Source organism: Lutra lutra, chromosome 6, assembly GCF_902655055.1.
Source record: "Lutra lutra chromosome 6, mLutLut1.2, whole genome shotgun sequence".
Lineage (NCBI taxonomy): Eukaryota > Metazoa > Chordata > Mammalia > Carnivora > Mustelidae > Lutra > Lutra lutra.
The window spans coordinates 95,277,718-95,292,775 of NC_062283.1; the positions used below are offsets into that span (position 1 = coordinate 95,277,718).

At 40.2% G+C, this 15,058-nt stretch overlaps 1 protein-coding gene across 5 annotated transcripts in view; it reads left to right on the forward strand.

Moving 5' to 3' along the window:
• Positions 1 to 15,058, forward strand: part of UTRN (utrophin) — a 513,165-nt gene that overhangs the window by 436,263 nt on the left and 61,844 nt on the right. For all 5 annotated transcript variants that reach the window (XM_047733710.1, XM_047733711.1, XM_047733712.1 and 2 more), the window contains 2 exons: positions 7,744 to 7,805; positions 9,918 to 9,992. In XM_047733710.1, the coding sequence (XP_047589666.1) occupies positions 7,744 to 7,805; positions 9,918 to 9,992 (137 nt within the window). The remainder of the gene's footprint in view (positions 1 to 7,743; positions 7,806 to 9,917; positions 9,993 to 15,058) is intronic.

Below are 15,058 nucleotides of genomic sequence, written 5' to 3' on the forward strand. Positions count from 1 at the left end.
TAAATGGATAAAGTATTTTTTTTTAATCTAAATAATGTAAATTCAGCTTTAAAAAACAAACTAGAAGGATATAAGGATAAACTCAACTCTGGTGGGCAATAATCCTGGAGCTGAAACCCCAGGCAGGGGGGTCTAGAACACTCCCCAGAGCCAACTTAACAGCAGGTGACCTGCAGGAATGTTGATTAATGTGCATTACTGGCCCCTCCCTAGTGTGACAACTTAGAGGGAAAAGGGGTCGAGTTTGGGGCAGAGGGGAAGCTCCTTCTGAGTTCTGGGCCCAAGCAGAGATACTCCCAAAGTAGGGCTCCCCTGGGTTTACTGAGTATATGCACGTTCATTCTTCCAGACGACCTTCCAGTGCCCTCAAAACTGGTATCACCCGAAGATCCCTGCACACCAGGCACACCCAGGCACATCCATATTGGTCACAAATCATATTACTTTACTTGAAAACAAATACAAGCAAACCTCGTCATATTGTTTTGTAACAAATTGTTCTATAATTTACATTCATAAATGTATTGTAAAATACATTTGTATTTAGGGTTTTGGTAGTATTTTTGGTAGCCTTTGTCTCTATATAGCCATTTACATGCTTGTGTCTTTTAACCTACTCTTGAGTATGAAATTATTTTAGGTTCATCTTATACTTGAATCCAATAGAGTTGGAGTTATCCACTGGGGACAATTTCGTCATCCTGCGTTGTGTCTTCATTATCATGACAAGCTAGTGACATTTTCTTTTCTTTTTTTTTTTTCTTTTTTTAACTAGGCTCCATTCCCAGTATGGGGCTTGAACTCATGACCATGAGATCAGGAGTTAAATGTTCCACTGACTGAGCTAGCCAGACACCCCAAATCAGTGACATTTTTTAAGGAAGAGTCTATGCTTTTTCAATATCTTTTACCAAGTAGGATCCTGTATCTTATATGGAATTTAAACAGAAAGGTTTTTTTCCTGAAATGTTGGCATTCAAATTTTCTTAAGTTTTCCCTTAGATTTATTCTTATATTTCAAAAACTGTAACCTTGCCTTTCCTGCCTTTAAAAGCCTAGAAGATGGCAGAAAGTGTTTGCGAGGGTTCAAGAAGTTCCGTGTAACCTGAACACACATGTTCCGTCCCCTGGAGGAAACCGCTTCCTCATCTTCTGTCCAGTCTGTCTTCCACCTGCACCGTCATGCACACACACCACACCACACCAGACACACACACACACACACACACACACAGACACACACACACAGAGTAAGACTCTGCATACCAGCAGGAGTACTCCATATTCTTCATATATTCTGGTCTCGAGTAAAAAATTGGGGGGATTATAAATTCCAAGATAAGAATGTCACCTTTTAGATCCTTAAGAAGATACTACTCAGATAAATAACATTGCCTCTGATTGCCAGAATTTGTTTTCACTCTTTACACTTTAATCACCTGAATGCTAATTGATTATTTGGGAGTTACTGCTTGATTCCTATCTTTTTTTTTTTTTTTAAAGATTTTATTTATTTACTCGACAGAGACACAGCAAGAGAGGGAACACAAGCAGGGGGAGTGGAAGAGGGAGAAGCAGGCTTCCTGTTGCAGAGGGAGCCCCATGCAGGGCTGGATCCCGGGACCCTGGGATCAAGACCCGAGCCAAAGGCAGACGCTTAAGGACTGAGCCATCCAGACACCTCTGATTCCTATATTCCTATATAAACTTCCATAAACGTATTTAAAGAAGGTATTAGCAGAGCCTGCAAAGGCCCGTGTCTCATCATTCTGGAGATTCTCTCTTTTATATGTAGCACTTCTTATCTTCTGCTGTGCTTTGTGACTTAAGGAGCTGATTTTCTGTCACTTATTTCTCTCCACCCTGAGGAGCAGCCTGGGGCATTGAAGACAGAAAAGCAGCTACTGCATCAGACAACACACAGTTCACTTATAATTTTGATAGGGCACGTGTGTAGAGGAGTCAAGTTGGAAACGAAATTGATGTGAGTTCAGTAATGAAGGGGACATGAGATTGTGCACTCCTCAATTGAGAATTTTGTCTGTGAAGAAGAAAAAAGGTACCAGAGAGCAGGAAATATAGATTCAAGGTAGGGATGTTGGTGTTTAAGGATGGCGGATCCTTCAACATTTGTATTTTAGAAGGTTCTTATTGAGAAGGGAGTTAATAATGCAGCACAAGAGATTTTAAAGAAAGCTTGGGAAGAATTGGCCTTGGATGGGTGGAGGAATTCCTTAGGAAGGAGGAGAGAAGAAGACAATCTGGCAGATGGAAGGTAGTTTATTGATTTGGTGGTTGGAAGATGAAGGAATTCTAATTATGGTGGTTTCTAGTTTTCTTTTCAATGAAGTGTGAGATCAAGTGAAATGATATAAGGCAGGGAGGGAAAATTACTTAGGTTTGGGAGAGAGATGGCAGTAGTAAATTGTCTTGGGGTCTGGGAAGTGAGTTTATTAGGGGATGTTGTGTGGTTGCCAGCAGTTGGACATTTGAGGTTTGAAGTTAAATATCTAAAGTAAAATTAGTCTGTCTGTTGAGTGATTTTCTCCAGCTGTATTCATGCACAGCTGCTCAGGTCCAGAGAGGCAAGTAATTGAGCTGATCCATGCTTGGGCTTTGCTAGGAGTGAGAGAGAAGCAAGGCAGATGAGATCGTTTGTAATGATTATAATGATGGACCATGGACTCAGATTTAGACAGATTCATCAGAAAGATGTTAAAATCTCAGTCATACAAGTAGACTTCCATATTAAGAACACAGGCTTAAAATTCAAATTCCATTTCTACTACTTACTGAGACCTTGAGCAAGTTATCTAAGTGCCCTCCCAGCCCTAATGCCTTCATCCGTAAAACAGGGATACTGTTGGCACCCAACTCATTGAGTTTTTATGCAGGTTGAGTTTACACAAGGAAAGTGTTTGGAAGAACCCCTGGTATAGACCAGACAGTCAAATAATAGGCTATTACTGTAATTAATCTTGTGTATCCTGACCTACTGTGTCATCTTTCACTATGCACAGCAAAGAAGAAATATTTCTCTTCCTGTGATCATCTTATCCCTGAACAATATGGGTCGTTCTTTTTCTCTCACTTGTATTTTTAATTAACTGACTCACTTTTATTTTTTTTCTCTTATATGCCCTTAGAATTGCAATTGAAATGAAACAACACATGCAAAACTCAAAATCCAGTTTCAAGCACAAAATTGAGTAGATAAGTAACAAGTAAATGTGTTTGACTAAGTGTCAGTTTTGGGGTAAGCAGGGTGCCTTCTTGCCATCTTTTAAGGTTGTATGGAAGAAAATGAGGTCACTCTAGTGAGGACAAATTGGATTAAAAGGTTTCTTCCCCAGGGCAGTCTATTGCCCAGAAATCAGTTTCTTATCAATCTATCAAAATCACATGTACTTTGCTGTCAGTTCATTGTCTCATATATTGGACCACGTTGTTTTACACATTTTTGTGTTCTAGCCATCAGTGTACAAGCTTATTTGTGTCTTCCTTTCTGGGCTCTTCAGAATACATTACAAATAATAATAGGTAGAAGCATGTATCACTTATTAACCGTACTGGTTCAGCATTTCATCAAATTCCGTATAATACAGGGAGCACATGTTATCTCAGCTGGACACTTAACGGTGTTCTCTTTTAATAAGTATATGGGATAGCAAATAGGAACCAGAACTGTCCAAGGCATTAAAGGATGTTAAAAAAAAAACAAAAAACGGTTAACAGAGATCTCATGCACAGCACAGTGATTAACCCACAACAGTACTATGTTTCAGACTTCAAAGTTGCTAGAACACTGGATTTTAAATATTTTTTCCACAAAACAGAAATGATAATTATGTGATGGGATAGAGGGGTTAGCTAACACCACCATGGTGATCCTACTGGATTGTATAAATGTGTCAAACCAACATGTTATACATCTTAAACTTACACTGTGTTACACCTCAATAAAAAATTAAAAAATTAAGGCGCCTGGGTGGCCCGAGTGGGTTAAGCCCAGGACCCTGGGATCGAGCCCCGCATTGGGCTCTCTGCTCAGCAGGGAGCCTGCTTCCTCCTCTCTCTCTGCCCGCCTCTCTGCCTACTTGTGATTTCTCTCTGTCAAATAAATAAATAAAATCTTAAAAAATAATTAAAAAGTTAGAAATTCAAATAAGTGAATAAAAATTAGGGGAACTCTTGAGTCTCGTGGCATATAGAAAGAGCACGCATCAAAGATTTCATTTAACTCACTAATCACGGAATGGGTAAGAAGTTATAAGAGGCTCCCAGGAGAATGCGAAGAACTGCATCTTTAGAGTCAAATAAGAGTTGGTAAAACAGAGTCTGCCCCTGGGTGCAAAGCTGGTTGACTGGTCTGCATCCACAGGACAGTCATCAGCTGCATCCCAGTGGACACAATTTGCATTTCGATGGAGAAAGAACATTTGCGTTGCTATTGTTTTTTTCAGTTTCCAGAATTTAAAATAGCTCAGAGACCCAGTAACCTTTTGGCCTGCAAGAGAGGCTGCCTCTGTTTTCCCCTTCCCCTTCACAAGCACACCACACCTAGCACAGCTCAGCACCCTACTTCCGAATATCACACACTCTCCCTATCGCTTGCTTCATAGGATTTTGCATTTCCTGTTGAGTGCTGCTTTGTTAGATTTTTTTTTTATAGTTTATCAAGCTGCACAGTATGGGGTTCTGTCCTCTTTCAGATATGAGGTTGGCCAGAAGCTGAGCTGTTGTTATTTGTAGGGTGGGGGTTCGGAGAATGCTGCTTTCAGTTCTGTGTTGGTTGCCCACTCTGGGAGGACTTGCAAGCATTTGGGCGGATGACCTGAGCCATGTGCAGCTGTTCAAATACGAGCCTTCCTTCGGGTTGATTGTGGATTTTGCTTTAAAACCCTCACCCCTCTAAAAAGAGAGAGAGAGAGAGAAGAGAAGAACAGAAAATCCAACAGCTAACTGCATCTATTACTTTTTTTTTTTTTTTTTAACTGTTGTTTGGTAAGCTGCACTGACACTTCTGTAACCAGAGGCTGTGTTTATTTTCAGCGCTGGCAGTTCTGCCTAATGAATCAACTGGTATTGAATTCACAAAGGGAGATGCCTTTTCCCTCCCTCCATCTGTTTGCCAAATGTGTGTGTTCCCTCAGCTCCTCGTAGTGGTTTCACTCTGAAGAGCCATTAGCAAGCGGGTCTTCTCATTGAATTCTCAGCCGCTGCCATGTTGCCGAGTGGCATTTTCCCCTCGTGGTTCCACAGCAGTTGCTTGCCAAAGCTCCACACTTGTGATTCTAGAGAGAGAAAGAGTACTTACATTTGTTGTTTAGGTATAAAAGTTTGGCTCTGCATTCCTCAAAGCTTTGGTTTGGTTTTCGAGCTTTGAGTTGGTCCTTCACGATGGGATGTCTGTCTCTGGACAGTAGTGTCGCCATGGGGATTCAGATGGCTCCAAAGCGACAGGGGTTGTGGGAATACTGGTCGGCTGTCTCACACTGCGAGCTCCTGATGGATTTGTTTTGAACTACATTCTATTTCCAGCAAATCCTTCTGTAATTCTTATTGATGGTAGGGAGGAAGTTGTTTTATGAACAGAATCTGGAGGGTCTTTATATTTTGGGTTTTGTTTTGGTTCAGTTTTGTTTTGTTTTTTACTTCATGCCTTAGAAGCTTTTTAGGTCAGTTACTTCCCACATGTGAACGGGCATATCAATCCCATGGGATTTTGTTCACCTGAAGATTCCGGTTTAATAGAAAGGATAGAGGTTGGAGATTCTGCATTTCTGTCAAGCTCTGGGTCACATTATGAAAAGGAAGAATTTTAGGTCAGACAGCCTCAGTACTTTCTCTTGGTCTTTGTAGCAACTTGGAGGGAAAATGGTAGAATGGTTTGGTTGGTGTTCCGCAGCAGAATGGAAAGTGGAAACATTTTGCCTCTGCATTGGTGTCAAAAACCAGGTGTGGGAGCTAGACAACTTTCCAGCTCCTCCTGGAATAGACCTTCACTTTTTAGGCATGTTAATTTGTGTGAGATTTTTGGAATTTCCAGGACATTTTGCATACCCAATTTCATAACTAATCTTTAAATTTTTTTCAAAGCAAATTATGAGTTCTTGGGGGGTTCTGTTATAAATGCGTATGTAACAGTGATTATATCCTATTCCAAGTGACATGTCCCAATTTTTGGTATATTACCTAGATTAAAAAAATAATCTCTCTTAAATTTGATTGCATGAATATTTTAATACCACTCTCTTGTGTACTGTGCCATTTCACTTAGCTTACTAAACAGTTTTGTAAGAACTGAGTGTTATCCCAGAAGTCTTTCGAGTACTATTAAACGTTATTACTCTATTCTGACCTAGAAAAGGGACAGGAAACTATTTTGAAACATAAGGACACCAACCCATTGAAGTTAGGAGCTGTTTACCACCCGCCCCCCCCTCCACAGAACTAATTTAAGCACTAAGTGGATTTGTTCTACCTGCATTTTACTCCCGAAAGACTTTTAATTCTATGACTTAGTTTTGGAATTTACAGAAAATGAGAAAAATATAAAACTGCTTCTTAAGTGAAGAATAAGCATCATAAGAAAAACTGTTCAATGTCTATCAAAAAGTACGGGCTAACTGTCAGGGAGGCTGATTGCTGAGAGAAGCACGGAATCACATAGGCAAGAGAGAGTCATGCAGAAAGGGAATAGAGAATCCAGATACACAGGAAGAGAGGGTTGGAGAGGAAAAACAACTTTTCCTGCACCCTCTTAGGTTTAGTTTCTAGGGGTCTGTGAATTATGCTGACAAAAGACAGATTAGCAAGAGAGGAGCGTTTGTTTCTGCATGCAGTGGTGAATAACTCGAAAGGTTGGTTAGAATGGGGGGCATATGTACCCAGCGTAGCAGGGGAAAGAAGTCGGGGAGAAAAGGCTCATTTGTGAAGACCCAATAGGTTTCTTTAGGAAAGATAAATGGCTTTTTTAGGAGAATAAACATGAGATAAGAAAGTTTGTGATAATGTTTGTTTATGCAGGTGCAAGTGCTTTTTCTGTCTTCTTCATAGCCACGAAATCCCCCAGAGAAAGGATTTATGGTAGCCTTGTTTCCCAGAAGTTGCTGCATTTAGTCAGATAAAGGAAACTCTGAAAAGACGACTTTCTACATCTGTTCAATCTTAGATGTCTTAAACTTGAAGTAATCTTTATATCAATTCTAGGGCTCTGAGTGAGCCCCCACAGGGGAGAAGGGCTAATTTACACCAAGGAAGGAGAGACTGGAGGTTAAAAAGAAGAGGGAGCCTCACTCGATTGTGGGGTGAAGATGTTATTCAGAGTTAAACTCTTTTATTTCTCAGTTCTTTGGAAATTTCATTAGGACTTCTAAAGTTTAGCAACTCTTTACAGCACTTCTGCTCTCAGAGGATTTATTCTGAATGAGGATCTATATCTGCCTAACACAAGTAGAATTATTCTGGAAACTACATTGATCTGGCTGCATCAAGCCTGAAGCCCCAGGGTCACACTTCATATCTGGGTTTTAATGTGTAGTTGTAAATCTTTTAGAGAGAGATAAAACAAAAATTTTTACCTATATTTTCACAATATAATTGCTTAAATAAAAATTTATTATTTTTGTTTCAAATGTTAAGTAACAACTGGACATCAGGTTTCAGAATGATGCATTCTATGTGATCTATATTATTTTGTATGTTCTTAATTTAAATATACTACCTTTTTTGCCCCCCCAGCCATCAAACACAGACAACCTGTTGGGATCATCCTAAAATGACTGAACTTTTTCAGTCCCTTGGTGAGTGCTATTTTATTTAATTAGCCTAAAGAAATGATAATTGTATATTCTTTTTTTTTTTTTTTTTTAAGATTTTATTTATTTGTCAGAGAGAGGGATAGAGCACAAGCAGGGAAGAATGGCAGGCAGAGGCAGAGGGAGATACCGGCTCCTCACTGAGCATGGAGCCCGATCCGGGACTCTATCCCAAGGACCCTGAGATCATGACCTGAGCTGAAGTCAGACGCTTAACCGACTGAGCCACTCAGGTGCCCCGATAATTGTATATTCTTAACTATAAACTAAGCACCAGTTTTCCCTACATGGCATGGTATGTTTAAAAGATGGTGTCACTGACATAGAAAAGCAGTTGAAGGGGCACTTGGGTGGCTCGGTGGGTTAAGCCTCTGCCTTCAGCTCAGGTCATGGTCTCAGGGTCCTGGGATCTAGCCCCGCATCGAGCTCTCTGCTCAGCGGGGAGCCTGCTTCCTCCTCTCTCTCTCTCTCTGCCTGCCTCTCTGACTACTTGTGATCTCTCTCTCTCTCTCTGTCAAATAAATAAACAAAATCTTTAAAAAAAAAAAAAAGAAAAGCAGTTGAATTTCTGAGGGCAATGCAAGGAACAGTTTTTCCATTCTTCTTGAGAGAGCGTGTGGTTTGAAATCACAAGAAGTTGATTTTAAAAGGAGGAATGCAGGTTCTCCCTATGGAGTCATCTTAAACTTCAGCTTTACCTGAAGACAAAAACAATGACAGCGAAGCAACCTCTAATTCATCGCTTTAAATTTCCTGTTACCTCACATTTTATTCAATTAATCTTAATAAATTGAACTGCCTAGTTTCTTTTTGCCAAAGTCGTGATGAAAAGCTAAAATCATTTTAATAGAAAAATGTAAGAAAACAGAGGAGGCTAGAGAGAATTCTGATCTTGTGGATTTCTGGTAGACTATGACTTTGAACTGTTGACCTAGCCTGCTTCCTTTAGGTTGGTCCAGTGGTTTTGAGAGTTTTCTCTTTGGGTAGATAAGGCACTGTTGGAGGGGAGAGCAGCCCCTGACGGCTCTCACACCCACTCCCACTCCAGCAGAAAGGGAGCACTCCTCTTGATCTCTTTAAAGGTCAGGCATCTATCTGTTCAGCTTTCATTTGGACGGGTGAGGGTAGGCTACAAAGGGTGAACAAGTGAAAGAAAAGCCAGGGGTTTCTTTCATTTGTAAAGTGAGGGTACAGACTTGGATGATTTCTGAGTTTGCTTCCAGTTCAAAGAGTCTCTAATACAGACACTCTGTCTTTAGGACACAGAGAAAGATATTACAATATCTTTCTTTGAACTTGATACCAAATCTTTTTTGGTACCAAACTTTGATACCAAAGTGTTTTTTTTTAAACTGAAATATAATTGGCATATAAGATTATATTAGTTGTTATAGGCGTATAATATAATGGTTCAGTATTTGACTGTATTATGAAACTGTCCATCGTAAGTCTACTTAACATCTATCACCTCACATCCTTACAACATTTTTATTCTTGTGATACTTTTAAGATCTACTCCTTTAGCAACTTTCAATATGCAATACAGTATTATTAACTACATTTAACCCCCTTGTTTCTAAAGATCTGAATATAGATTTTGGGATAACTTTAACCATATCTATAAAAGAGCGAAAGAAGCAAATAGATCGGGATGGAAGAAATAAGACTAGCTTTTATGAGTACTGAGAAGGACAGCCTCATTGACAGAAAACTAATTGTCCTTGGGGGAAGATTCCCTGGGAGGAGAGTCCCTCCCAGCAGCAGAGAAGGAAGGGCCCTGTGCCTGCAAAGTGATGGATTTATTAAACCTTCAGAAGTTAACAGGCCATGTTTCCTTTTCCTCATTTCCCTCCTTTTCCTATTGGATAATGCCCTCTTTGAAAGCTGTGAAACACCACTTTGGAATGTATCTCACTATGGTGCTAATGAACATTTCATTATTCTCTTAAATAAATGCTGTGGATTTTGAGAGAAGACTTTTTAGTAAGAACAGGCATAATGCTTTTCCATCATCTGAAGTAAACAAACATGTTCTTGCCATTCAGTAGAAGTTAAATAATAAGCATGCTTTTGAATGTGTTCCCTTTTCCATTTCAGCTGACCTGAATAATGTACGTTTCTCTGCCTACCGCACAGCCATCAAAATCCGAAGACTACAAAAAGCACTGTGTTGTGAGTTATTCTACCAAAGTTAATCACTCTGTTCTTTGGATTGCTTCTTTTTTTTTTCTTTTTTGAGGCAGAGTTAAATAAAGAGGGTGATGTGTTTGTAGCGTTAATCTCATTTTCAGTGTATCTCACTCAAGGAATTGGCCATGTTTCTATAAATGCTCTATTATTTGCCCCATCAGCATGCATGCAGTAGTAAAACAAATGAACATATGCCATTCTCAGTTGGAGAACAAAATTAGCCAAAATACAGGAGTAACATAAAAAGCTTTTTCAAAAATTATGCTGGCACCCAATTTAAAGGGATTAAATCAGGAAATCAAAGTAGTAGATCATTTTCTTCTTCGTACTTTGTATTCACTTGGAAGTTTAGGATTCCAAACAGTTTGATTCAATGCACTCATGTAATAAAGCAATACTAAAAAAAATAATATTCCTGATTCAAATTTGAATTGCCTTCTAGAAAATTAGATGAAAGGCTCTGTATTTATTTAAATATGTCTTGAGACGTTTGGTCTTTTTTTTTTTTTTTAGATTTTATTTTTTTATTTGAGAGAGAAAGTGAGAGAGAGCATGAGAGGGGAGAAGGTCAGAGGGAGAAGCAGACTCCCTAGGGGACTCGATCCCAGGACTTCAGGATCACCACCCGAGCCGAAGGCAGTGGCTTAACCAACCCAGCCACCCGGGTGCCTGAAATGTTTGGTCTTATCAACATGATTTTTCCTGCAGAGAGTTTGCTCAGAGTCATGTTTGGTGATAACCATTTTACCAAAGAGGTGTTCCTTTCCTGACACACATGCCCAAACAACCTAACTTGAATTAGAAGTGGGAATACTTGTAATAATAAAGCATAAATGGAATCTCTCTGAATTCTCTTTGTGGTCATAGTTTTAATGATTGAGTCTATTCAAAGAACATGTAGGCCTTGTCAGATCATTAATATGGAAACTGACATACGCCCATCTATTTTTATGGCCTGGTAATCTGAATAATTCCAAGTATTCTTGTTGCTACCTTTTGTTAACAACTGTTATATATCTAGGCAGTTCAGTGAAGGTTTGAATATTACTCTTTGAAAAATGATATATTAAGGTTAAAAATCTCTTAAAAGTCAGTAGAAATTTGAATTACATTTTGAGCTGGCAAAATGTTAGAAGAGAACTGTAGAACCATTCAGAAAAAAACCCACAACCATGGAAAGCTTTAAGATAAGAAGAACTTAAGTTATGTGTGGAAGAGAAGTCTTCAGGGCTAAAAAAAAAAAAAAAAAAACACCTGAAGATTTACAGATGAAAGAAAAAAAATGAAATGCTTTTGATGCCACAATCCACAGAGCGCCCTGGTGCAGAATTACCAGTACAGACCAGTAAAGCCAACACAGCCTGGCCAGTGATGTGTACGTTGAGCCGGAAGGGAATGGGAAGTGAATGGGGAGCACACAAAAAGGATGTTCAGTAGCTCAGTGAGTCTGGGGTGACAGCAGTTTTGAAAGAGGCTCAGCTGTGTGTCCTGTATCCAGCTGACGGATCTGGAAGGTCTTCTCAGGCTTGATGAGCTATAAAATGAGGACAAATGACTCAGCCATAAAATCGCCATGGACCAAAGACTGCTTTTTTGTCACGATGAACGTGGTCCGAGTTTTCAGTAGTACTTGTGGTTGGATAAACATATGAACACATTTGGTGTTTTCCTCTGCTGGTTCTTCAGAATTCTCAAGAAAAAAACTCCCTCCTTCAGCTCATTCCTTCAAACCTGAGAGGAGCAGAGGAGGAATGCCTTCCCCTTCCAAGCTACATGTGGAAATACATACTAAGAAAAGCCCTGGGTTGCTTTGGATTGTAAATGTTTGGATCCACCTGGCTTCACTTTCCCCAGTGCCCCTGCCCCTACTGCTCATCAGCCCGGGCCTCTGCACCACTTGTCAACTCACCTATTCATGATTAAACTGTCCCTCCTCCTCCCGTCTTTTCTGTTTACTTGAAATGCCCTGACCCTTCCTCTGCAAAGGTCTATAACCCTTTCCTCCTCCCAGACACTGTTAAAAATTTACTTCTTTTGGAAACATTTACAAGCTAAAACCACCTGCCTCCAGTTTTTCCAGAACTTTATGATTGCCTGTAACGACCGTTTCTCACCTACGCACCATATGCTTGCCTTTGTGTGATAGATAATGTCAGGAGCTCCCGCCTCCACTGTGAACGGCTCAGGTCAGGGGTCGTCTCATTGTGTGTTACCCCCTCCCCACCCCCAGCATAAGGTCTTAAAGCAGAGGGTGTGCTGTCACTGCTTTGTGACTGTTCATTCATTTATTGGGCTCCATGATTGTGCAGGAGATAAGACCATGTAAAGAGACTTGGTTCCCACACTCGGTGGAACCTACGTTCAGAGATAGCATGTTACACATGGACACGTGCTTTCAGCAGATTCCTCTTGCTCTCAGAATGGAATGGTCTTTGCCATGAAGAACAAGGCAAGCTTCCTTGAGTAGGAAGCACTTAAGCCAGGCGTTAAAAGTCACACAGGATTTAGGCACATGGCTATTAACCAGGGGTGAGGAGAAAGGGACTTCTGTACCTGAGTATCAAAGGTGTGGATGGAATTCAGGGAACATAATGGAGTCTGAATGGAGTAGGTTATGAGCTATTTGTCCAGTATTCAGAAAAGTCCTTAAAATCAGTTTAGATCCACTTGGAAGGTCATTTTTTTTTTTTTTTCATGAAACCTTTTCTCATTCTTTTCATTTTTTTTTGTTGTTGTTGTTGTTGTTCCTCAGGCTCTCAAAATGTTGCATTTAAGTTTGTGCTTGTTATTTATGGAGTGGGGTGCTATAGCACCACTTTCTGTTTTGTGGGAGTTAGGAGATAGTCCCAAATGCAAATGTATGCTTTAAAGATTTTATTTATTTATTTGACAGGCATAGATCACAAGCAGGGAGAGAGGCAGGCAGAGAGAGGGGGAATCAGGCTCCCTGCTGAGCAGAGAGCCCAATGCGGGACTCAATCCCAGGACCCTGGGATCATGACCTGAGCAGAAGGCAAAGGCTTTAACCCACTGAGCCACCCAGGTGCCCCCAAATGTATGCTTTAGATGATCTCTAAGGCAGAAGGAAGGACCCAGCGAACAGAGACAAGTACATGGTTCAGGTAAAAGATCATGGGGGCTAAGCTGACGGGTAGTGGTCACAGGGGAGAAGAGGGTATGGATTTGTAAGGAGGAGGAAGAACTGATGACTGGGGGGGTGGGGTATTTGCTAGTTGACAACTGGCAGAAAGTGAAGGGAGGACAGTGTTAGCACATTTCAGGATTTGCAGACTCCTGGTCCATAGAAGGTGATAAGACCGTGGCTGGATTGCAACACAAGAAGACCTTTATTTGGAATATATTAAGGTGAAGGTCCCTGAAACAGAATGGGAGAGTTCTGTTTGGGAACAGAACAGCGGGGATGTGGGTCAGGTTTCAGGTAGAAGATGGGCACGAGAAAACAGAATTGGGAGCCATCCAGAGAGAAGGGAGGCCTGAAGTATTGACAGTGAGGGGAACAGGTTCACAGAGGGAAGGGGCATAGATGCAAGACTTCTGAGGTGTCTGGAGAAGAGAAGGCAGGAGAGGTGTTCAGAAGGAATGGTCAAACAGTTCAAGAACCTAGGAGTTACAGAAGCCCAAGGTCAGGTGCCAAACTGTGGTTTTGCAGAACGGGAGAATAATGACCCACTTCCATTCGATCCCCTGTGCCTCATATGTGGGATTGAAGAAAAAGCCTGAACGTTGGTTAGAAAATGATTCTGCTGTTTGTTTCATTTGCCACATGACTGAGCTGTCATTTGTCTCCCTTTGAAAAGAGAAAAATCATAATTTTCTGTGATTTAAATGTAGTCAGTTTTTGAAAGGAACCTAAACGTGACACTTTGCAGGAAAGGCGAAGTGTCAAAGTAAATCACTAAAAATTAAAGACATGAGTGCCTGTGGGATGTGACAAATTACTGTCACAGCCACAAAGTCTATCACAGAGGAGGCTGTTCTAGAAGAAATGCAAGGGCAACGTGATCCAGGAAATGGTCTTTTTGGAATTTGGTCTGTTGTCACTTTCTGCCATGTGTGGATACAATAGCAGTGCTGAGTTGCTGGCGTAATTAGTGTTGGAATTCAGAAAACTTAGAGCATTTTGGCAGTATTTGAATATGTTTCTTTGTGTCTGTGTGGAATTATAGTTCTATTGCCACCATCATGAAGCACTTCTCTTTGTCAAGCACCGTGAGGGAGGAGTTTGAATTTTCCTCCTGCCCTTTGGAAGTTTATAATTGAAAACAGCATACAGTGCCAAGAAGTAGGGTACAAATGATATTGAAGATTCCAGATGGTTCTTAATTTTTTTTTCTGATACTGTCTCTCACTCCTGTGAAGTTTACATGAGTTATTTTTGCAATTAGCTCAAATTTTACCAATGATGACTTTGACATCAGAAGGAAAGGGATTGACCTGTTATTCAGACTTGTGTTTTCTATTTGTCTCTTTCTCTTTTTTAAATAAAGTCTTCTGTGTTGAGTTGTTCTGTAAATAATTTTATTCTGTATAATTTTAAAGCAGTTCTTTTCTATTATAAGTAACTTGAAAAAAATAAATTATTCTATGGTATTTAAGCAGCAAGAGTGGACACATTTCATGAATGTCTTTAAAAAATTCAAAACTAGTGCTTATTCAGTAGTTAAAAATAGATAAATACAAAGGAAGCTATTCGTTCATTTTATTTAACTGTCAAAATATGTCATTATATTTTTTGAGGAGATAGTTTTACATGAGACAAGGAGGAAATAGTTGGTTATATTAAAATAAAAAGTTCCCCTGAGCTTATTTCTTTTAATGTTAAAAAGTTAAATATGGTGGGGCATCTGGGTGGCTCAGTTGGTTGAGTGTCTGACTCTTGATTTTGGCTCAGGTCATGATCTCAGGGTTCTGGGATCCAGCCCCAAGTGTGTGATCAGTGGGGGGGTCTGAGGATTCTCTCTCTTCCTCTGCCTCTCCCCTGCTTGTGCTCTCCCTCTCTCTCTCTAAAATAAAAAAAAAAAAATACA